The sequence below is a fragment of the Clupea harengus genome, chromosome 18 (assembly GCF_900700415.2).
Source record: "Clupea harengus chromosome 18, Ch_v2.0.2, whole genome shotgun sequence".
Classification (NCBI taxonomy): domain Eukaryota; kingdom Metazoa; phylum Chordata; class Actinopteri; order Clupeiformes; family Clupeidae; genus Clupea; species Clupea harengus.
The window spans coordinates 5,286,816-5,311,185 of NC_045169.1; the positions used below are offsets into that span (position 1 = coordinate 5,286,816).

The 24,370-nt window shown below is 43.6% G+C and overlaps 2 protein-coding genes and 1 long non-coding RNA gene across 3 annotated transcripts; all 3 read left to right on the plus strand.

Moving 5' to 3' along the window:
• Positions 1-3,494: 3,494 nt before the first annotated feature.
• LOC105894176 lies at positions 3,495-6,859 on the plus strand. Its single transcript, XM_031585507.2, has 15 exons — positions 3,495-3,888; positions 4,045-4,079; positions 4,188-4,229; positions 4,389-4,460; positions 4,584-4,682; positions 4,771-4,818; positions 4,954-5,034; positions 5,148-5,381; positions 5,517-5,569; positions 5,748-5,817; positions 5,906-5,992; positions 6,156-6,242; positions 6,334-6,417; positions 6,509-6,613; positions 6,710-6,859. The coding sequence occupies exons 1-15, from the start codon at positions 3,504-3,506 to the stop codon at positions 6,848-6,850; spliced, it is 1,623 nt and encodes a 540-aa protein (XP_031441367.2). The 5' UTR covers positions 3,495-3,503; the 3' UTR covers positions 6,851-6,859.
• Positions 6,860-9,453: 2,594 nt separating this feature from the next.
• LOC105894177 lies at positions 9,454-14,377 on the plus strand. The gene is made up of 15 exons (XM_031585508.2): positions 9,454-11,406; positions 11,563-11,597; positions 11,706-11,747; positions 11,907-11,978; positions 12,102-12,200; positions 12,289-12,317; positions 12,438-12,552; positions 12,666-12,899; positions 13,035-13,087; positions 13,266-13,335; positions 13,424-13,510; positions 13,674-13,760; positions 13,852-13,935; positions 14,027-14,131; positions 14,228-14,377. Exons 1-15 carry the CDS (start codon positions 11,022-11,024, stop codon positions 14,366-14,368), a joined length of 1,638 nt encoding a protein of 545 aa, XP_031441368.2. The 5' UTR covers positions 9,454-11,021; the 3' UTR covers positions 14,369-14,377.
• Positions 14,378-20,339: 5,962 nt separating this feature from the next.
• LOC122133709 lies at positions 20,340-20,986 on the plus strand. Its single transcript, XR_006152939.1, has 2 exons — positions 20,340-20,452; positions 20,885-20,986. It is a non-coding gene; the product is annotated as an uncharacterized LOC122133709 (long non-coding RNA).
• Positions 20,987-24,370: the final 3,384 nt, after the last annotated feature.

A 24,370-nucleotide genomic window follows, 5' to 3' on the forward strand; every position in this document is an offset into this window, starting at 1 on the left:
TTCCTTATTTCTCCTCCATCCTGCCCTTCCTCTCATGTTGTTTTTCTGTCTCCCTGCAAGCAGAGTGTGACAGAGGCTGTGTGGATCAATGCAGTCCTCTCACTCACTCACTCACTCCCCCCCCCTCCACCCCCGGTCCTCTTTTCTCTGCTTTCTTGCATTTCAAATGCACCCCGCAGCTCTATGCCTCTTCTCTGTCTGTCTTTCTTTCTATCTCATGCTCACCTTCTCCAGTTCATCTTTCGAGGCAAAGGGGGGGGGGTTGGTGCTATCTAAGTGATCGTGAGCAGTGAGACGAGAGATAACACCAAAGGGAAAAGCATTATGGGAGGTTTCTTTAGGCAGCGGTCGGCAGCTCTGAAGCCCATGTGGTAGTTGTGCGTCATGCATGCCGGTGACCCCTCCGTGACCTCTGTCAGCCCCTGCCTTTGTGCGAGGGTGACTAATGGCCCGCCGGTGACAGATTAGTTTCCAGCCCGAGACAAAGCAGGAAGTCATTGCACTGTTGGTTTCCCTGGAAGCAGGAGGTGTTTAGGAGGTATGGACATGCCCAATCTGTCACCATGGTGACAGGGGTTGTGAAAGGGAGGTCAATGGGGGGATCTGACCCCCGAAAAAGTCTATAAGTGGGCCTATAGGCTGTCAGTTAGTGTGCCAGTTAACGTAGCACGTGCAGAGAATATACAGAGTGGCAAAAATGCCAGAGCATATTATCTGCCTCAGGTGAAACATTTGTTTTAACCCTGTCATTCACAAAACCATTCCTATGTCTCTGTCTCTTTCTTGGGACACGCTCTGCATGCTTCACTGACAAATTCTCATTTTTGTCTGTCCATTTTTCTTTCTTTCTTACCATTGGTTTTTTTCATCACTTTTCCACACTCATCTTTTCACTATTTCAACTTGTCCACGTAACAGTCAAACCTTTTTTTCCCCTCTGAGAGAGTGCCTCTATTTTTTGTCACTGCTAGACTGTGTGGTGACTGATTGCCAGTACAGCTTTTCTATCTCTCTAAAAGCTCTCCATTCCTAGCAGGTATCTCTGCTATACATCTTAATGGGAATCAGTCTTCAGTATGACACATCAGTTTTCTTCACCAGATGACACCTCATCTTTTACTGTTTTCAGACTTTCTTTATGCCAAATTAAAGGTCAGTTCAGACTAAAGATTTGAGACAACACGAGCTGCAACTTCTTGAAACCATCAACTTGCTGCAACAGTGTTCAACATAGATCAAACTAAACAGAACAATATACTTTGTCTTTGACAAAAAAAACATCAAGCTCTTATTGCATTATGTTTTCATATTTATCTGGTCTTGTGAGATGTAAAAAATGACTAGATACACCTGATATATTGAATACAAATTATTCTTGAGAACAAATATTACTTGCTGCTGCACTGCAGTTACAGACCTCACCACACTTGTGCTGTACGTGATTTAATTAACATTAATTTGAGCTTGATATTCTGAAACAAATCACACAAATTCACAAAAAAAATTCTACATTAATGTAATGTTATGCTAGGTTAGTTTTGTCTTGAGTTTCAGTATATAAAGTGTGAATCAGTGTGAATCTCAGACCTCTGGATGGGATAGAAACTCGAGCTTTTTAATGAGCTCATACTCAGCCTACACGCTGTCATTACTGTCTTGCCCCATCAAACATGTGGTTACAGATATGCCATATCATCATTTTATTTCCAGTTACACAGTACAATTCAGTTCTGTAAGAAGGCAGTTTATGGGACAGCTCATTCGTCATTGCCAATTGAGTCAGGAACTGACTCCGGACCAGGGCATGCAGAGACAGCTGCTCTTTAGGTATTGAGCGCACCTTCGGTGACTTCACAAACATATTTTAGAGCAACACAGCTACAGGGAATATCAATTGAAAATGCAGGGCTACACAAAGCCTGTTTGTATGACGATTGTTGCATGGACACCTCAGGCCTCTGTTATGGAGAAGCAGGTAAGGAGAGACATTGTGTTTGGGAAACACCTCGGAGTGCTGGGATCAGATGCCCAAATCTCTTATTGCAGCCTTCGGCATCAGGAGTGCAAAGGATAATATGTTCTCAGATCTGCCTGCAGGGTGTAAGATGTAAGATGTCATTGCCAAAGGGGGGAAATATCTGATTGTACAAATGGCTCAGTCTTAGTCAGGAAATGTCATGTGAAACCTAACATGGAAAGCATTCATTACAGTGTGGGGTTACATTGTGTTACCTGAATTTCCCTACGGGGATTAATAAAAGTTGATTTTATCTGAATTTTCTCAAAGAGGCACATTTCATACATACACATTCACGTGGGATTCTAATTCAGTGATGAATGGGCCATATCCTGGTTATATGGCTTGTCTATCAGATAAGATGCTGGAAATGCAACTAAATATATATTAGAGATGATTATTGCTTGAAACAGGAAACAGACATTTTATCAGAACTGGACATCAGAACTGTGCACTGAAGGTGAAGTCAGTGATTTTTGTTTAGAATATTTGCTTACAATAATAACATATATGTAAATGATAATAACTGACAATTGGCCCTGTGTTCAAATGCATGTTGAAACTTGATTTTATATCATAAAATTCAACATTTTCCTCTCCTATCATTTATCTCAACCAAAATGATAGGCCGACTCATCTTATTGTTTGAAATCAGTGCAATGTTATCCCTCATCTATGAAACATCCACAAAAAGAACCCCCCCCCCCCCCAAAAAAAACTGAAAAACAAAACAACTGAACATGACCACAACTACAAAAACAACCTATTCTACTGTCCAATAATTAAAAAAAATAAAAAATTAACAAATTGAACCTGTTCATCAACCTTATCATACACTTTCTAGGCATCGTGGTGAAGCTAAAACAGAAGTAGCTCACTGGATAGGTGGAATAACAGTCAATTAAGGTAAATATTTAATCAGTTAACATCTTTTTGTAATAGTGTTGATAAAACACATTTTTCAGGTATCGTTAAAACTTCCAGGCACGACCTTGCCGGTAATGAAAATGTGACGTCAATACCTGGAAACAGTAACTATGTGGTAAATCGAATGTTTAACATTCTATGGAACTTTAATTTTATGAACTAGAACACACTTGGGTCAGTTCTTTTTGAACACCACAGCAAGCAGGCGATTGCAATTTTACTCCACAAGCTTCTCTTCTCCAATTCAATATTTTAGTCTGTTCTACCAGAGGGATATTTTACAGTTTTATTTTCATAGTTACATTGCTTAATTGTTGGGTTGACGACGCTACTTAAGATTATTGAGATATTTAGTTTGGGCTAGTAAAAACGACTTTGCTAATACTAGCTAGCATAGCTAACTAAATATTTTGATATTCATTTATTGGTAGGTGAAGGCTGGGTGGTCAGTCAGTTAGTTAAAAAAGCTAGCGAGATTATTTAACTTCTTCCTGTAACTTCTTCATTCATTTAACTTCTTCAGTATTTTTTTCGTATAACCTCCATTCTTGTATTGGAAATGGAGATTCGTACTAACCCCTTTAGCAGGTTTTATGTTCCACCATTTATTTGTGCAGCTAGCCTCGCTGCAACAGCGATGGGGACAGCGGTTTTCTTTTACAGGTGGCGGAAAGAAACGGCGGAGATCGGGACTCAGACGGAGTGGGAGACCGTGGAGGTTGGGAGCCAGGCTGGATGGGAAACGGCAGAGCAGGGAACCCAGTCGGTTTGTGTGACAGCCGAGGCTGAGACTCAGTCCGTTTGGGAAACGGCTGAGGCCGGGACCCAAGCGGAGGGGGAAACGGCCGAGGCTGGAACTCAGGCTTACTGGGAAACCAGCGAGGTCGGCACTCAGGCGACGTGGGAATCTGCGGAGGCCGACACTCAAGCGGATTGGACTGACGGTAATGAGCGTAGCTTCCTGACATTTCTGTGGCAGCTGCTTAAAATGCCCATTCAGGGTATTAGGCATTGTTCTATATGATTATGAAGGTGTTGCATGTGTTCATCTGTCTATGCAATTTGAAAGTCTAACTAAAGGTTTTATTATTGTGTTTTAGTGTTCTTCCTTGCGATGAAGATGGCATCCCACATGGTGAGCACTCATAACTAGATAGGATGTAGTTGTTTGATAGGACATTGCACCATTGTTTGAATACAGACTCAGAGAGTATGCAATGTGTAATGTACCTCTGTGCTGCAGGGCCTTCTGGATGCTGAGCATGGACCAGTGCTGCTGTGTGGGGTATTTAGGGCATTTTAAAGTCATCAGTATGGGTCTCTCCTGTGCTATTGGTGACTTTCACTCACCACTGCTTTCAGCCTTTTCAATGAAAAGAGGTTTTCAGGATTATTTGCACTGCCATCCTATATATGTCTGAATGTTGTGTTTCTGGAATTGCAGACTCAGGAAGTCCAGAACACACGACTGACGGTGGGGTTCGAGCACGCTGAGTGGTTCTCCAGCGGTCCGCGGGTGAGCAAGCGAGCAAGGAAGACATTTTGGCCCCGTTTTAGACCAGGGTTTACCATCTGTGTGGCTTTTTAATTAGCCTGTTCGCTTCTGTTCATCTATTCACTGGTATGTTTGTTTTTGTAGTGGGTGGAGGTGAAGCTCACTTGCACAGAGAAGCTGGATGAGTCCCTGAAGAGGCAGTGGTTTGTCCTGACCAACACTTTCCACGTCGAGACCCCAGAGGTATTCTAATTAGCAAAGACCCGGTTTTAAAAATCTGTCATTCATGTTTCTGATTCCTGAATAGTTAACAGTTTTGCCTTTATTCTAGGGAGGCCGTGTGCAGTACGCTTCGGTGAAGTGCGTTACTTACATCAAGGTATGGATGCTTATTTTAGCCGGAGAGGTGTTTCCGTCATCATGGATCTTCTCCTTTCTTTCACACATCATTTATGAGTGAACATGCTGACTGGTATTCAGTTGGCCTTCATATCGTGTTGTTTTCTCTATCCAGCGCGACTGTGGTAAGATCATCCACGTGTCATCTCACATGGAGACGGACGCCACGTTTTATTTGGAGATGGCTGGAGTCCTGGTACGTTTTTTTAACTGTCACATGAATTATTTACTAAATCAGCTTCTTTATCATTCTCATATTGCAAATGTTAATAACATTTCCTCATATTTTATCATGAACCGCTTTCATAGATGGTCGAGACGTCTACGACCTTCAAGGGGATGACCATCGCTGCAGATGGAACGGTGTCGACCACGGAGCGAACTCACACCGTCAGTGTCCCCGCTCCTACCTTCCCTTTTCCTCAGCCTGGCTTCTCTCCTGATGCTCCTGATGCTGCTGGGCCTGATGTTCCCTGTCTGGACTCTGCCCCCGGTCCTGACGGTGATGCTGCCTCCTCTGCTGCCGCTCCGAGCTCTGCTCAGGTAATATGAACCTCTTGAACCTCACTCTTGTCGTACTCCATGACTTAATCCGGCAGAGTTTGCCAGTGCTAAACTATTACTGCCAGTGATTCCATCTTGTTATTCTAATGTGTTTGTGGATGTTTGCTCCTGCAGGGATCAGGAGACAGTAGCCTGCTGCCTGAAGCCACGCAGGTTCCCTCCCTCTAGTAAGTCTGGTGTTGGTGAATTTGGGTCAACGGGGCGAAGGCCATACATTAGGTGGTATGGTTTAACAGAATGACATTATCTATTATAGATGAGTTCCATCTATCTGTGACAAATCTGAACCACAAGGTGAAATTTGACATGAGCATCAATGTGACAGAAGACATTCTGTTTTTACAGCCACCTCTTCCTGTCCACGGCTCTGGAGGACTTTGCTCTGAGACTTAATGGCCTGAGAGAAGCGTTTGCTGTGAGTGTCTAAAATCCTGACAATCAAAGTGATGTCCTGAGACAGAAATTGAAATGTTCATAAAAAATCCATTTACTGCTTTGATCAGGTTTTGCTCGCCAAGGAACAGGGTGCCAATTTCGTCTTCGTCGCCGGGAAGATGATCTTGCGCAACGTGGCCACTCTCAGCGGAAAGGTAGCATTTTTAGGGTGTATTTAAGTCTCACGGGACCAGATGTTCTTTGCCACTCAAGACTGAAGTCATTCAAATTGGGGACTGGAAGCACATCAGAAGTGTATACCAGGCAAGACCAGGGTTCACTGAAGAGATGTCCCCTCTTCTCCCCTCTTTCTTCCAGGATGCTGGTGTGTTTCAGCAGGAGTTTGACCAGCTGCTGGCCTTCCTCCAGTCTCACACCATTGAGACGGAGCTGCTGGAGGTTGGGGTATGTCAGGTTGCTCTACTCATCGGCTCATAATGGTCACGCCTAAGCTGATGTCTTGTGGTATTTATTCATTGATTTATTTTGTGTTTAGATTCACAGTGTCAACTTGCTGGACGTGGTCTTTGAGATGGTGTTCTTCGGGGAGCTTGAAGGGGCTCGTGCCAGGCTGGTCCCTGTAAGTTTTGTGTAATCTCAGTGTCCGTTACCCATATATTTACTGAGCAGCTCTGCCTAGTTAACACCACTCTCTATCCTCTCTCCTGTAGCGGGCACAGGGTGGGTTCCTGGATCATCTGGTGACAGTGATCCATGCCTTCCTGCCCTCTGAGGTTTGGCCACACCAGGCGGCAAGATGCTGGGAGCTGCTGCGGGTAATGAGCCTCTTTACTGACCACCTCCTGGATATATATCTCTCTGTAGCCTGTTTGATTAAATGTGTTTTCTTTATTTCACTGATTTGATCCCAGGCTGACGTGCTGGTCTTCCTGGTGGACATCTTCTCCCTGGACCTGAGCGTCTACAGCCGACCACAGGACCTCTCAGATGTGCTCTTCAGCTGCCTGGAGCAGCGCGTGGACCAGCTGCTGAGCAGGATGCCTGCTCCCTAATATCCTTTTCAGTGATTTGGTTTAGACATTTTGGTTTGAACTTTATATATATTTTAAGTCTCTCTCTCTCTCTTTCTCTCTGTCTGCAGGTGGTTTATGTTGCCTCCTTTTTGGTGACATCCAGTAGTTTCCTAATGCTGCTGGTCCTGATGCTCCTGGTCCTGATGCTCCTGGTCCTGATGCCCCTGGTCCTGATGCTGATGCTCCTGGTCCTGATGCTGCTGGTCCTGATGCTTCTGGTCCTGACGCTGATGCCCCTGGTCCTGATGCTTCTGGTCCTAATGCTGCTGGTCCTGATGCTCCTGGTCCTGATGCTGCTGGTCCTGATGCTCCTGGTCCTGATGCTTCTGGTCCTGACGCTGATGCCCCTGGTCCTGATGCTCCTGGTCCTAATGCTGCTGGTCCTGATGCTCCTGGTCCTGATGCTGCTGGGCCTGATGCTCCTGGTCCTGATGCTCCTGGTCCTGATGCTCCTGGTCCTGATGCTGATGCTCCTGGTCCTGATGCTCCTGGTCCTGATGCTCCTGGTCCTGATGCTGCCCCAGGTCCTGATGCTGCCCCAGGTCCTGATGCTGCTGGGTTTGATGCCCCTGGTCCTGACGCTTTCCCAGGTCATGATGCTGTCCCCGGTCCTGATGGTGATGCTGCCGCTCCGAGCTCTGCTCAGGTAATATGAACCTCTTGAACCTCACTCTTGTCCTACTCCATGACTTAATCCTGCAGAGTTTGCCAGGGCTAAACTATTACTGCCAGTGATTCCATCCTGTTATTCTAATGTGTTTGTTTGCTCTGGCAGGGATCAGGAGACAGCAGCCTGCTGAGGGCCACAAATTAGGTGGTATGGTTTAACAGGATGAGATTACTTCATGAGTTCCATCTATTCAGTGAAAAACATTAACTTGGGTACTGTTTGCTTGTTAGCTAGTGGTTTCTTTTTTTAGTGACAAATCTGAACCACAAGGTGAAATTTGACATGAGCATCAATGTGACAGAAGACATTCTGTTTTTACAGCCACCTCTTCCTGTCCACGGCTCTGGAGGACTTTGCTCTGAGACTTAATGGCCTGAGAGAAGCGTTTGCTGTGAGTGTCTAAAATCCTGACAATCAAAGTGATGTCCTGAGACCAGATGTTCTTTGCCTCTCAAGACTGAAGTCATTCAAATGGGCACTGGAGGCACATCAGAAGTGTATACCAGGCAAGACCAGGGTTCACTCTCTTCTCTCTTCTCCCCCTTTGCTCCTTCTTCCAGGATGCTGGTGTGTTTCAGCAGGCCTTTGACCAGCAGCTGGTCTCCTCCAGGATGCTGGTGTGTTACAGCAGGCCTTTGACCAGCAGCTGGTCTCCTCCAGAGTCATGATCTCACCCACACCATTGGAACTAAGCTGCTGGAGGTTGGGGTATGTCAGGTTGCTGTACTCATCGGCTCATAATGGTAACGCCTAAGCTTATTAATTTGTTTCTTTTGTGTTTAGATTCACAGTGTCAACTTGCTGGACGTGGTCTTTGAGATGGTGTTCTTCAGAGAGCTTGAAGGGGCTCGTGCCAGGCTGGTCCCTGTACATTTTGTGTAATCTCAATGTCCGTCACCCATATATTTACTGAGCAGCTCTGCCTAGTTAACACCACCCTCTATCCTCTCTCCTGTAGCGGGCACAGGGTGGGTTCCTGGATCATCTGGTGCCAGTGATCCATGCCTTCCTGCCCTCCGAGGTTTGGCCACACCAGGCGGCAAGATGCTGGGAGCTGCTGCGGGTAATGAGCCTCTTTACTGACCACCTCCTGGATATATATCTCTCTGTAGCCTGTTTGATTAAATGTGTTTTCTTGATTTCACTGATTTGATCCCAGGCTGACGTGCTGGTCTTCCTGGTGGACATCTTCTCCCTGGACCTGAGCGTCTACAGCCGACCACAGGACCTCTCAGATGGGCTCTTCAGCTGCCTGGAGCAGCGCGTGGACCAGCTGCTGAGCAGGATGCCCTAATATGCTTTTTATCGTCTCTCTCTCTCTCTCTCACTCTTTGGTGCCATCCAGTAGGACCATGAAAACCTGAAGACTCGTGACGCAGAGCACTCAGCTGCCGACTTTGTAGACCAGAAGCATTTGACTGGACTTGACTGGAGATATTCCATCTTTTTGGACAACTTAATGGACCTGAAGATTCAAAAATCCATGTTCACAGGTGCACTGTTTGTCTTAAGTGGGAGATGTGAACATGGATTGGATTTCTTCATCATGGAATCCTTTTGTTTTTCCATCACATCAGATCGTTTTTTTGTAACTAGTAAAATATGTTTCTATTTTGCACAAACACCTGTGAAGTTTCCATCTCTTCTTTTTACTAGCTTTCATGAGAAATCTAGAAATGAAACTGTATACTGTGGGTCTTATTTACTGTGCACTTACCAATTTATATTTAAATTATATACTTATTTATATATTTATAATTTATAATTATTACTATGCAACCGGAAAAAAAACCCTTAATACTAATTATATTTAATTTGGGTGAATTATTAGTGTAATTTGGTCCTCTTGTGACAATGTACAGTATTTTGTAATAAATATGCTGCTTTATGATGGCCATCATGTGATTTCCTAAGGATAAATCTCCCTGTGGGGTTTGGATAGAAGGTGCCATTACCAAAGGGGGAGGAAATCTAATTGTACAAATGACTCTAGCATTCAAGAGGATTACATTGTGTTCTGAAGAGATGTTCACATTTCACACCTACACGTGGAGGCATAATCAGGTTTCATAATAATTCCCATGTCTGTGTAACAGGTTCTGTAAGGGGGAGCCCCACAGCCCTATCTAAATAGCCAGACTACGCCACCTTGGGAATTTCACCCAGGGAATATTAAGTTCAATTAGGCATACCAGCCTTTGAAACACAGGTTCAAACACACCACACAGGAGTAGTGAATCCCATAATCATGTGTTTATTAGAGAGATAAGGTTAGTCCAAAAGTAGAAAAGGTTTATTATCACAAGTTTACCATTAAAATCAGGGCCCAGACAGACGGCACTGTTAAATTAGTATGGGCAAACACACTAGGGAAGGGAATGATGCAAAAGTGATGAAAAGCTAATTTTCTCAAAGAGGCACATTTCATACACAAACATTCACGTGGGATTCTAATTCAGTGATGACTGGGCCAAATCCTGGTTATATGGCATATCAGATAAGATGCTGGAAATGCAACTAAATATTAGACCTGATTATTGCTTGAAACAGGAAACAATAATTTCTTACAATAATTACATATATGTAAAGGATAAAAGCTGACAATTGGCCCTGTGTTCAAATGCATGTTGAAACTTGATTTTATATCATAAAATTCAACATTTTCCTCTCCTATCATTTATCTCAACCAAAATGATAGGCCGACTCATCTTATTGTTTGAAATCAGTGCAATGTTATCCCTCATCTATGAAACATCCACAAAAAGAACTATTCTACTGTCCAATAATTAAAAAAAATAAAAAATGTACAAATTGAACCTGTTCATCAACCTTTTCATACACTTTCTAGGCATCGTGGTGAAGCTAAAACAAAAGTAGCTCACTGGATAGGTGGAATAACAGTCAATTAAGGTAAATATTTAATCAGTTAACATCTTTTTGTAATAGTGTTGATAAAACACATTTTTCAGGTATCGTTAAAACTTCCAGGCACGACCTTGCCGGTAATGAAAATGTGACGTCAATACCTGGAAACAGTAACTATGTGGTAAATCGAATGTTTAACATTCTATGGAACTTTAATTTTATGAACTAGAACACACTTGGGTCAGTTCTTTTTGAACACCACAGCAAGCAGGCGATTGCAATTTTACTCCACAAGCTTCTCTTCTCCAATTCAATATTTTAGTCTGTTCTACCAGAGGGATATTTTACAGTTTTATTTTCATAGTTACATTGCTTAATTGTTGGGTTGACGACGCTACTTAAGATTATTGAGATATTTAGTTTGGGCTAGTAAAAACGACTTTGCTAATACTAGCTAGCATAGCTAACTAAATATTTTGATATTAATTTATTGGTAGGTGAAGGCTGGGTGGTCAGTCAGTTAGTTAAAAAAGCTAGCGAGATTATTTAACTTCTTCCTGTAACTTCTTCATTTTGAAGTATTTTTTTCGTATAACCTCCATTCTTGTATTGGAAATGGAGATTCGTACTAACCCCTTTAGCAGGTTTTATGTTCCACCATTTATTTGTGCAGCTAGCCTCGCTGCAACAGCGATGGGGACCGCGGTTTTCTTTTACAGGTGGCGGAAAGAAACGGCGGAGATCGGGACTCAGACGGAGTGGGAGACCGTGGAGGTTGGGAGCCAGGCTGGATGGGAAACGGCAGAGCAGGGAACCCAGTCGGTTTGTGTGACAGCCGAGGCTGAGACTCAGTCCGTTTGGGAAACGGCTGAGGCCGGGACCCAAGCGGAGGGGGAAACGGTCGAGGCTGGAACTCAGGCTTACTGGGAAACTAGCGAGGCCGGCACTCAGGCGACGTGGGAATCTGCGGAGGCCGACACTCAAGCGGATTGGACTGACGGTAATGAGCGTAGCTTCCTGACATTTCTGTGGCAGCTGCATAAAATGCCCATTCAGGGTATTAGGAATTGTTCTATATGATTATGAAGGTGTTGCATGTGTTCATCTGTCTATGCAATTTGAAAGTCTAACTAAAGGTTTTATTATTGTCTTTTAGTGTTCTTCCTTGCGATGAGGATGGCATCCCACATGGTGAGCACTCATAACTAGATAGGATGTAGTTGTTTGATAGGACATTGCACCATTGTTTGAATACAGACTCAGAGAGTATGCAATGTGTAATGTACCTCTGTGCTGCAGGGCCTTCTGGATGCTGAGCTTGGACCAGTGCTGCTGTGTGGGGTATTTAGGGCATTTTAAAGTCATCAGTATGGGTCTCTCCTGTGCTATTGGTGACTTTCACTCACCACTGCTTTCAGCCTTTTCAATGAAAAGAGGTTTTCAAGATTATTTGCACTGCCATCCTATATATGTCTGAATGTTGTGTTTCTGGAATTGCAGACTCAGGAAGTCCAGAACACACGACTGACGGTGGGGTTCGAGCACGCTGAGTGGTTCTCCAGCGGTCCGCGGGTGAGCAAGCGAGCAAGGAAGACATTTTGGCACCGTTTTAGACCAGGGTTTACCATCTGTGTGGCTTTTTAATTAGCCTGTTCGCTTCTGTTCATCTATTCACTGGTATGTTTGTTTTTGTAGTGGGTGGAGGTGAAGCTCACTTGCACAGAGAAGCTGGATGAGTCCCTGAAGAGGCAGTGGTTTGTCCTGACCAACACTTTCCACGTCGAGACCCCAGAGGTATTCTAATTAGCAAAGACCCGGTTTTAAAAATCTGTCATTCATGTTTCTGATTCCTGAATAGTTAACAGTTTTGCCTTTATTCTAGGGAGGCCGTGTGCAGTACGCTTCAGTGAAGTGCGTCACTTACATCAAGGTATGGATGCTTATTTTAGCTGGAGAGGTGTTTCCGTCATCATGGATCTTCTCCTTTCTTTCACACATCATTTATGAGTGAACATGCTGACTGTTATTCAGTTGGCCTTCATATTGTGTTGTTTTCTCTATCCAGCGCGACTGTGGTAAGATCATCCACGTGTCATCTCACATGGAGACGGACGCCACGTTTTATTTGGAGATGGCTGGAGTCCTGGCACGTTTTTTTAACTGTCACATGAATTATTTACTAAATCAGCTTCTTTATCATTCTCATATTGCAAATGTTAATAACATTTCCTCATATTTTATCATGAACTGCTTTCATAGATGGTCGAGACGTCTACGACCTTCAAGGGGATGACCATCGCTGCAGATGGAACGGTGTCGACCACGGAGCGAACTCACACCGTCAGTGTCCCCGCTCCTACCTTCCCTTTTCCTCAGCCTGGCTTCTCTCCTGATGCTCCTGATGCTGCTGGGCCTGATGTTCCCTGTCTGGACTCTGCCCCCGGTCCTGACGGTGATGCTGCCTCCTCTGCTGCCGCTCCGAGCTCTGCTCAGGTAATATGAACCTCTTGAACCTCACTCTTGTCGTACTCCATGACTTAATCCTGCAGAGTTTGCCAGTGCTAAACTATTACTGCCAGTGATTCCATCCTGTTATTCTAATGTGTTTGTGGATGTTTGCTCTGGCAGGGATCAGGAGACAGCAGCCTGCTGCCTGAAGCCACGCAGGTTCCCTCCCTCTAGTAAGTCTGGTGTTGGTGAATTTGGGTTAACGGGGCGAAGGCCATACATTAGGTGGTATGGTTTAACAGGATGACATTATCTATTATAGATGAGTTCCAGCTATCTGTGACAAATCTGAACCACAAGGTGAAATTTGACATTAGCATCAATGTGACAGAAGACATTCTGTTTTTACAGCCACCTCTTCCTGTCCACGGCTCTGGAGGACTTTGCTCTGAGACTTAATGGCCTGAGAGAAGCGTTTGCTGTGAGTGTCTAAAATCCTGACAATCAAAGTGATGTCCTGAGACAGAAATTGAAATGTTCATAAAAAATCCATTTACTGCTTTGATCAGGTTTTGCTCGCCAAGGAACAGGGTGCCAATTTCGTCTTCGTCGCCGGGAAGATGATCTTGCGCAACGTGGCCACTCTCAGCGGAAAGGTAGCATTTTTAGGGTGTATTTAAGTCTCACGGGACCAGATGTTCTTTGCCACTCAAGACTGAAGTCATTCAAATTGGGGACTGGAAGCACATCAGAAGTGTATACCAGGCAAGACCAGGGTTCACTGAAGAGATGTCCCCTCTTCTCCCCTCTTTCCTCCAGGATGCTGGTGTGTTTCAGCAGGAGTTTGACCAGCTGCTGGCCTTCCTCCAGTCTCACACCATTGAGACGGAGCTGCTGGAGGTTGGGGTATGTCAGGTTGCTCTACTCATCGGCTCATAATGGTCACGCCTAAGCTGATGTCTTGTGGTATTTATTCATTGATTTATTTTGTGTTTAGATTCACAGTGTCAACTTGCTGGACGTGGTCTTTGAGATGGTGTTCTTCGGGGAGCTTGAAGGGGCTCGTGCCAGGCTGGTCCCTGTAAGTTTTGTGTAATCTCAGTGTCCGTTACCCATATATTTACTGAGCAGCTCTGCCTAGTTAACACCACTCTCTATCCTCTCTCCTGTAGCGGGCACAGGGTGGGTTCCTGGATCATCTGGTGACAGTGGTCCATGCCTTCCTGCCCTCTGAGGTTTGGCCACACCAGGCGGCAAGATGCTGGGAGCTGCTGCGGGTAATGAGCCTCTTTACTGACCACCTCCTGGATATATATCTCTCTGTAGCCTGTTTGATTAAATGTGTTTTCTTTATTTCACTGATTTGATCCCAGGCTGACGTGCTGGTCTTCCTGGTGGACATCTTCTCCCTGGACCTGAGCGTCTACAGCCGACCACAGGACCTCTCAGATGTGCTCTTCAGCTGCCTGGAGCAGCGCGTGGACCAGCTGCTGAGCAGGATGCCTGCTCCCTAATATCCTTTTCAGTGATTTGGTTTAGACATTTTGGTTTGAACTTTATATATATTTTAAGTCTCTCTCTCTCTCTTTCTCTCTGTCTGCAGGTGGTTTATGTTGCCTCCTTTTTGGTGACATCCAGTAGTTTCCTAATGCTGCTGGTCCTGATGCTCCTGGTCCTGATGCTCCTGGTCCTGATGCTCCTGGTCCTGATGCCCCTGGTCCTGATGCTGATGCTCCTGGTCCTGATGCTGCTGGTCCTGATGCTTCTGGTCCTGACGCTGATGCCCCTGGTCCTGATGCTCCTGGTCCTGATGCTTCTGGTCCTGACGCTGATGCCCCTGGTCCTGATGCTCCTGGTCCTAATGCTGCTGGTCCTGATGCTCCTGGTCCTAATGCTGCTGGTCCTGATGCTCCTGGTCCTGACGCTGATGCCCCTGGTCCTAATGCTGCTGGTCCTGATGCTCCTGGTCCTGATGCTGCTGGGCCTGATGCTCCTGGTCCTGATGCTCCTGGTCCTGATGCTGATGCTCCTGGTCCTGATGCTCCTGGTCCTGATGCTCCTGGTCCTGATGCTGGCCCAGGTCCTGATGCTGCTGGGTTTGATGCCCCTGGTCCTGACGCTTTCCCAGGTCATGATGCTGTCCCCGGTCCTGATGGTGATGCTGCCGCTCCGAGCTCTGCTCAGGTAATATGAACCTCTTGAACCTCACTCTTGTCCTACTCCATGACTTAATCCTGCAGAGTTTGCCAGGGCTAAACTATTACTGCCAGTGATTCCATCCTGTTATTCTAATGTGTTTGTTTGCTCTGGCAGGGATCAGGAGACAGCAGCCTGCTGAAGGCCACAAATTAGGTGGTATGGTTTAACAGGATGAGATTACTTAATGAGTTCCATCTATTCAGTGAAAAACATTAACTTGGGTACTGTTTGCTTGTTAGCTAGTGGTTTCTTTTTTTAGTGACAAATCTGAACCACAAGGTGAAATTTGACATGAGCATCAATGTGACAGAAGACATTCTGTTTTTACAGCCACCTCTTCCTGTCCACGGCTCTGGAGGACTTTGCTCTGAGACTTAATGGCCTGAGAGAAGCGTTTGCTGTGAGTGTCTAAAATCCTGACAATCAAAGTGATGTCCTGAGACCAGATGTTCTTTGCCTCTCAAGACAAGTCATTCAAATGGGGACTGGAGGCACATCAGAAGTGTATACCAGGCAAGACCAGGGTTCACTCTCTTCTCTCTTCTCCCCCTTTGCTCCTTCTTCCAGGATGCTGGTGTGTTTCAGCAGGCCTTTGACCAGCAGCTGGTCTCCTCCAGGATGCTGGTGTGTTACAGCAGGCCTTTGACCAGCAGCTGGTCTCCTCCAGAGTCATGATCTCACCCACACCATTGGAACTAAGCTGCTGGAGGTTGGGGTATGTCAGGTTGCTGTACTCATCGGCTCATAATGGTAACGCCTAAGCTTATTAATTTGTTTCTTTTGTGTTTAGATTCACAGTGTCAACTTGGTCCCACGTGGTCTTTGAGATGGTGTTCTTCAGAGAGCTTGAAGGGGCTCGTGCCAGGCTGGTCCCTGTACATTTTGTGTAATCTCAATGTCCGTCACCCATATATTTACTGAGCAGCTCTGCCTAGTTAACACCACTCTCTATCCTCTCTCCTGTAGCGGGCACAGGGTGGGTTCCTGGATCATCTGGTGACAGTGGTCCATGCCTTCCTGCCCTCCGAGGTTTGGCCACACCAGGCGGCAAGATGCTGGGAGCTGCTGCGGGTAATGAGCCTCTTTACTGACCACCTCCTGGATATATATTTCTCTGTAGCCTGTTTGATTAAATGTGCTTTCTTGATTTCACTGATTTGATCCCAGGCTGACGTGCTGGTCTTCCTGGTGGACATCTTCTCCCTGGACCTGAGCGTCTACAGCCGACCACAGGACCTCTCAGATGTGCTCTTCAGCTGCCTGGAGCAGTGTGTGGACCAGCTGCTGAGCAGGATGCCCTAATATGCTTTTTATCGTCTCTCTCTCTCTCTCTCTCTCTCTCTCTCTCTCTTTGGTGCCATCCAGTAGGACCATGAAAACCTGAAGACTCGTGACGCAGAGCACTCAGCTGCCGACTTTGTAGACCAGAAGCATTTAGGAGTGGACTTGACTGGAGATATTCCATCTTTTTGGACAACTTAATGGACCTGAAGATTCAAAAATCCATGTTCACAGGTGCACTGTTTGTCTTAAGTGGGAGATGTGAACATGGATTGGATTTCTTCATCATGGAATCCTTTTGTTTTTCCATCACATCAGATTATTTTTTTGTAACTAGTAAAATATGTTTCTATTTTGCACAAACACCTGTGAAGTTTCCATCTCTTCTTTTCAGTAGCTTTCATGAGAAATCTAGAAATGAAACTGTATACTGTGGGTCTTATTTACTGTGCACTTACCAATTTATATTTAAATTAGTGCTGTCAAACGATTAAAATATTTAATCGCGATTAATCGCATTTATGTCATAGTTAACTCAAAATTAATTTTAAATTAATAATAAATGCGATTAATCGCAAATCTTTATCTATTCGAAATGTCCCTTCGTTTATTTATTTTTTCCATCATTTTATTTTTATTTGAATGCCCTTATCAACATGGAAAAGTTGATTGGCTTGCTTCATGCAAATGTTTTATTTTATTGAAAACCAATAATGCCAAACAGGGCGGTACAAAATAAAATTATAAAGTGCACATTTCAGGTAAACAAGGACTCAGCCTATAGTGCAGTTAAACCATGGCTTAATATTTTCTTTTTTTCAAGTTTGCTGGGAACATAGCAGTCAGGCCTCTTATTTCAGAAACATTGAACCGTAACAGTTAGGTTACCAATAAAAGGTAAGCCTACTACTTCTTTGCTTTCAGCCAGCTGCCTGTTGACATTTTCAGACAACAGTGAAGCTCGCTTCTTTTGCACAACACAACTTTTAAAAGTAAACTTTCCATTCAGAAGCTTTTTATCATCCATTTCGCCGTATTGCGCTCATCATTCACTCAAACCGTAACGTTCGCCTACTACACAGTTTGCGAAGCCAAAAAGAATGTTTATCTAAAAAAAAAAATAATAATAATAATAAAAAAAGAAATTCGCGTTAATCTCGCGATAAAAAAATTAACGGCGTTAAAATGGGTTTGCGTTAACGCCGTTAATAACGCCGTTAATAATTTAAATACTTAATAATTATTACTATGCAACCAGAAAAAACCTTAATACTAATTATACTGTGGGTCCTATTTACTGTGCACTAACCAAATAAAAATGATTACTATGCAACCTGTAAAAAAAAAAAACCTTATTAATTTAAAAATAATTTAATACTAATTATATTTAATTTGTGTGAATGATTAGTGTAATTTGGTCCTCTTGTGACAATGTACAGTATTTTGTAATAAATATGCTGCTTTATGATGGCCATCATGTGATTTCCTAAGGATAAATCTCCCTGTGGGGTTTGGATAGAAGGTGCCATTACCAAAGGGGGAGGAAATCTAATTGTACAAATGACTAGCATTCAAGAGGATTACATTGTGTTCTGAAGAGATGTTCACATTTCACACCTACACGTGGAGGCATAATCAGGTTTCATAATAATTCCCATGTCTGTGTAACAGGTTCTGTAAGGGGGAGCCCCACAGCCCTATCTAAATAGCCAGACTACGCCACCTTGGGAATTTCACCCAGGGAATATTAAGTTCAATTAGGCATACCAGCCTTTGAAACACAGGTTCAAACACACCACACAGGAGTCTTGAATCCCATAATCATCTGTTTATTAGAGAGATGAGGTTAGTCCAAAAGCAGAAAAGGTTTATTATCACAAGTTTACCATTAAAATCAGGGCCCAGACAGACGGCACTGTTAAATTAGTATGGGCAAACACGCTAGGGAAGGGAATGATGCAAAAGTGATGAAAAGCTATAGCAGGCAGGGGCTTACCTTAGGGGGGAGGCAGGCTAACTGGGAGGTTTACTCAAGGGCTCACGCCAACCTTGTGAGAAAAAGCGCACACACACCACACGAAAAGTGACCAGAGTGACACAACAGCCACACGGTAGCCACGCTGTATAAGTGATCAGCTTTGTATTTTTGTATGTACATTTACATTTAGTCATTTAGCAGACGCTTTTATCCAAAGCGACTTACATATGTGCGACTTACAATGTATACACATTTTACATTTTACATTTACACTGATGGCACACTGCACATCAGGAGCAATTAGGGGTTCAGTGTCTTGCTCAAGGACGCTTCGACAGGGAATCGAACTAGCAACCTTCTGATTACTAAACGACTTCTCTACCACTGTACCACTGTCGCCCCTGTATGTGCTGGTCTTTAGCAACAATTGGGAGGAGCACTTGGATTAGAGACTGGCCCACGCTCATCTAACTGTCAACCTCACAAAATGTCAGTTTGCGAGGGTAACAGTGACGTACCTGGGTAAGGTGGTGTGCCAAGGACAATTGCATCCCATACATGCCAAGACCACAGCCATTGACCAGTACCCACCATCCACCAAACTTTTTAACTTCATGACTTTGCATGTGCTTAGCCAAGATAGATAGTATCAACAAATGCCCAGTACTGAACTGCACATTATGACATTTAATTGTTGGTGATGAAAAAGAAAAGCCTCCAAGATGCCTCCTAAGGGGGAGGGTGTTCCAGCAGGGGCTCTCCTCTCCTCTCTCTACCTCTCCTAAACCATTGATCTACTATGAAAAACAGCTTATATAGGGACTATATAATATAATATTTAAAAAATTGCATGAATTTAAGTAAATGTAGGCTAGCCAGAGTAATTATTGTGTTTTAATGCTGTGTAATAAAGATGACCGAATGTAAATGATTGCAACTGTAACTTAAGTTGTCCTGTTAGCACAAGCCCCTAAGGCAACCTCCTAAGGATATGTGAATTAGCAAAAGTAGTTATCATATCATATCATGTAATATCATATATTATGAATTCCTGCTTATCGCGTTAATTAGACATCAGATGTACATCATCATTTTGATATTTTGACCCTACTGTATTAAATTAATATTGAGAATTTTGAGATTATTGCCCAAATAGCTTCTGAATAGTTTGTGAAGGTGCATATGCATAGACTACTATAGCATTTAGCCAATTTAAGGGTAAAACTAATATTTGGCAGGCCTGGGCATGACTTTGCCTGTTGTCATGGAAAATGTGACGTAAAGACCTGGATACAGTAACTATGTAGGACATGGAATGTTTAACATTCTATGGAACTTTCATTTTATGAACTAGAACACAGTATGATCAGTTCTTTCTGAACATCACCACCAGCAGGCGATTGCTATTTTGCTCCGCAAGCTTGTATTCTCCTGCTCAATATCTTGATCGATTCTGCCAACTGGTTATTGTACAGTTTAAAACTTTGTTATATTTTCACAGCTATATTATTTAATTGTTGGGTCGACGCTAGTTAAGATTATTCTCGAAATATTTTGTTGTGCTCTTAAAAGTTCATTTGCTAAAATTAGCTAGTTAGCATAGCTAACTAACAAAACTTCTGATATAAATGTATTTATTGGTCGGTTAAGATTGATTGGTCAGCTAGTTGACAAAGCTAGCGAGATTATTGAACTTCTTCCTGTAACTTGTTGATTTTTAAGTAATTTGTTCGTATAACCTCCATTTTTGTATTGGAAATGGCGCTTCGTACTAACCCCTTTAGCAGGTTTGATGTTCCACCACTAATCTGTGCAGCTAGCCTCGCTGCATCAGCCATGGGGACAGCGGTTTTCTTTTACAGAGGGAAAGAAACGGCGGAGATCGGGACTCAGACGGAGTGGGAGACCGTGGAGGTTGGGAGCCAGGCTGGATGGGAAACGGCAGAGCAGGGAACCCAGTCGGTTTGTGTGACAGCCGAGGCTGAGACTCAGTCCGTTTGGGAAACGACAGAGGCCGGGACCCAAGCGGAGGGGGAAACGGCCGAGGCTGGAACTCAGGCTTACTGGGAAACTAGCGAGGCCGGCACTCAGGCGACGTGGGAATCTGCGGAGGCCGACACTCAAGCGGATTGGACTGACGGTAATGAGCGTAGCTTCCTGACATTTCTGTGGCAGCTGATTAAAATACCCATTAGGCATTGTCCTATATGATTATGAAGGTGTTGCGTGTGTTCATCTGTCTATGCAAGTTGAAAGTCTTAACAAAAGTTTTTATTGTCTTTTAATAATGATAATAATAATAATAATAATAATAATAATGCATTTCATTTGTGGCGCACTTTTCATTCAAAAGAATCTCAGAGTGCCACAGAGCCAGTACATAGTAAAAACATAGTTGAGACAAACTATAATAAAAAAAAATACTAAACATAAGCATAAAAGAAAACAGTGAATGAACAGAAACACAAAAGAAATAGCTGACAGTGATTTAACACAAAGTCAAGAACGCCTTCCTGAATAAAAAGGTTTTTAGGCCAGTCTTAAAAGAGCCCAGTGTCTGTGTTGCCCTTAGGTGGTCAGGGAGGCTGTTACATAGGCGCGGTGCTGCCGAGCAAAAGGCCCGGTCGCCCATGGTGCGGAGCTTGGTGTTGGGGACCCGGAGGAGCAAGCTGTTCGTAGATCTTGCGTCTTCCTTGCAACGAGGATGGGATCCCACATGGTGAGCACTCATAACTAGATAGGCTGTAGTTGTTTGATAGGACATTGCACCATTGTTTGAATACAGACTCAGAGAGTATGCAATGTTAAGGTATTTCTCTGTAGCGTGTTTGATTAAATGTGTTTTTTTGATTTCACTGATTTGATCACTGGCTGACGTGCTGGTCTTCCTGGTGGACATCTTCTCCCTGGACCTGAGAGTCTACAGCCGACCACAGGACCTCTCAGATGTGCTCTTCAGCTGCCTGGAGCAGCGTGTGGACCAGCTGCTGAGCAGGATGCTTGCTCCCTAATATCTTAACTTAATATATATAAGTGAATATAATCTGCTATTGTTTTCTCCAAAGAGCGTCTTCCCTCTCTCTTTCTTTCTCTCTCTCTCTCTCTCTCTGTCTGCAGCTGGTTTCTGTTGCCCACCCCCATCCAGTAGGATCATGAAAACTTGAAACTTGAAGGCATCGTACGCCGCTGCCGACTTTGGAAGCCTGAAGCATTGAGTAGTTGACATTTGGACCAATTAAGGACCCAAATAATGGAGATTTTTCATCTTATTCTGAATTTAAGACACTTCAAAACACTTGCACATATCTATCACGAAGATGGAAGTTACTCAGAAACCTTCCCATTAATCTGGATGCGATTTCTTCAATATGGAATCCCATTACACATTTTTTGACTGAGTTTTTTTGAAATAGTAAAATATGTTTGTATTTTGCACAGACCTGTGAAGTTTCCGTCTCTTTTTTAAAACATATTTCAATAATGAAACCTAGAAAAGACAGTTTATAGTGTGTGACTAACTGTTGGTGCTTTTATATAACATGTCACTTTGCAATTACGAATCCATAAATAATCCTTAATGTTCTGGACATGGAAAGAATGATGATGTAGTACTAATTTAATGCTATTCAATGTTTGTGAATGTGAGTGCACTTTGTCATTTGGTCCTCATTTGTTGTGACCGTGTTCTATATTTTGTAAAATAAAATAAAAATGAGATACAATTTAGTTTGGTCTTATCACTCCCTAGTTTGACTAGCGTTTGTCTTGACACTGAGTTAGGTAAGGTAGGCTACGGTGCCAAACCTCGCCTAAAAACGTCCCAGTGGTAAGTGCTAGTGTGCAACTGGTGAAAATAATAAACTATAATAATAATAAGCTCTATTATGAACATCTTTAATGCTTAAAACAGTAATTCAACGCTTCATTATTTTACTATTGCAATGACCGCATGCTCAAACAGAAGAAAGAAGTGGGTGTTGTCAGTTCCATTAGCTACTTCAAAATAGGAAAACATTCACTTGGCTGCACACCCAGAGTACAAATTTACAGACATTACGAACACTGAAATGTTTTGGTTTCTGCCACATTCACATAAAAACTGTCGGTTTCATAACAAAACACTAAATGGTGATCCTTTTGTCAGGTTTCTGCCTAGGTTTCTGCCTTCCTTGCTGTCAGCCAGCTTCCTGGGGTAGACCACAAATTAGAATGAAAACAGAAAGAGGTGTTTCGTGTTGCACAATGAACCACACATTTGTCATCATGTCACAGACTGGCACTCTTGCTTGCCACAGGTTTTTGTACAAAAATGCCCATCCATTGTGTGTGTATGCACACGGCATCTAAAAGAGTAGCGTTTGAGATATGGCCATTTAGAACCTAATTGAAAGCCATCTCACTGATAGTATAGCTGTGGCTCAAGTGTTTGACACAAAGGAAAAAAAGGGGAGAGGAGGTTTCACAGAATGTTTCTGATTAGATTTTATTTCATGGTCCTTTTACTGTGTGTGTGTGTGTGTGTGTGTGTGTGTGTGTGTGTGTGTGTGTGTGTGTGTGTGTGTGTGTGTGTGTGTGTGTGTGTGTGTGTGTGTGTGTGTGTGTGTGTGTGTGCGTGTGCCTGTGCATGTGCATGTGCCTTTTTTTCTCTGGGGTTTCTGAGAGACTGTCAATCCTGTATCCAGTGGTTTCTTTGATGCTACCACTTTAGATTCAGTGTCTGTATGAGGGATATGCCCCTGGACACATCAACCCAACATCAACAGAATCAGCTGCTTTAGTGTTTCATTATTTATTTCCATGTGTTAGAAACCAGCGATCTCTGGATAATTCCTACTTGCTAACACCCATGAATATCAAGGAATGCTCTATCCCGCTTTGCAAGGCAAAAGAGTAGCAACATAACCGCCAGGCTAATTAATAAGTGAGAACAAAAACAGTAATTTCTAAAACACTGCACACCTGTATTTGTGTGTGTGTGTTTAAAGTAAAATTGCATCCAATTTGACTTTCTTGTGATCATCATTATTATCTATCATCATCATTTCTTAGACACCAAGCATATAAGCAGCAAATCCTATTGAAGTATGCATGTGTCCTGGTCATTGTGTCACCTTAGGGAAGCTGTTACTACACCATTCAATAGGTGCTGCTGTGCATAAGTTAAATAGATGTGTGAAGGTTGTGTGTGTGTGTGTGTGTGTGTGTGTGTGTGCGCGTGTGTGTGTGTGTGTGTGTGATTGAGGAGATCCTTCGTCTCTCTTTTCCTCTGGCAACCCCAGTAAGGAGAATATTAATTAGAGGTTATGTTTTATTAATGGGGTTGAGAGTGAGTGTCTCAGTGTGTGCCTGAGTGTGTGTGTGTGCCTGAGTGTGTGTGTGTGTCTCTGTGTGTGTGTGTCTCTATGTGTGTGTGTGTGTGTGTGTGTGTGTGTGTGTGTGTGTGTGTGTGTGTGTGTGTGTGTGTGTGTGTGTGTGTGTGTGTGTGTGTGTGTGTGTGTGTGTGTCTGTGTGTACATGTGTGTCTATATGGCTCTACTCCTACTGTGCAGATGTGCTTCCTCGTGACAGCTGTTCACCTGAGATTGAATAGTGGTCTGCACCCAACAAGGCTGTGTGTGTGTGTGTGTGTGTGTGTGTGTGTGTGTGTGTGTGTGTGTGTGTGTGTGTGTGTGTGTGTGTGTGTGTGTGTGTGTGTGTGTGTGTGTTGGGTGGTAGGGGTAGAAGGAGGTGGGAGGGTAAGTCTGTATTTTCAGTATTTGACAGCTTGAGTGTGACTGACATTTGCAGCTGCTATTTTTCCTTGGATGCACAAACATGGTCTGAGAATCTGAGAATGTCATTTTCTGTCCGTCCTCCATCTTTCCAAGTCCTCCATCTCTTTATTTACCTGTCTGTCACCAGACACACTGCGTCTACACACTTCTATACGCCCAAAACATCTCACAAGCAATTCACAGTTATACTAAGCAGACAAAATACAAACTTTTAACCATTTTCATTACTTTATGTTTAAAAATACGCCTACGAGTTTCATAAAAGGTCCTGGTACTGGTCTCAT

Bases quoted from the DNA above. Each gene is read 5' to 3' on its own strand.
- LOC105894177 (XM_031585508.2), top strand. From the start codon at position 11,022: ATGGAGATTCGTACTAACCCCTTTAGCAGGTTTTATGTTCCACCATTT. The intron at 11,748-11,906 runs GTATTTAGGGCA...CTGGAATTGCAG, and splicing joins GACCAGTGCTGCTGTGTGGG to ACTCAGGAAGTCCAGAACAC. The intron at 13,088-13,265 runs GTAAGTCTGGTG...CTGTTTTTACAG, and splicing joins ACGCAGGTTCCCTCCCTCTA to CCACCTCTTCCTGTCCACGG.
- LOC105894176 (XM_031585507.2), top strand. From the start codon at position 3,504: ATGGAGATTCGTACTAACCCCTTTAGCAGGTTTTATGTTCCACCATTT. The intron at 5,382-5,516 runs GTAATATGAACC...TTGCTCCTGCAG, and splicing joins CCGCTCCGAGCTCTGCTCAG to GGATCAGGAGACAGTAGCCT. The intron at 5,570-5,747 runs GTAAGTCTGGTG...CTGTTTTTACAG, and splicing joins ACGCAGGTTCCCTCCCTCTA to CCACCTCTTCCTGTCCACGG.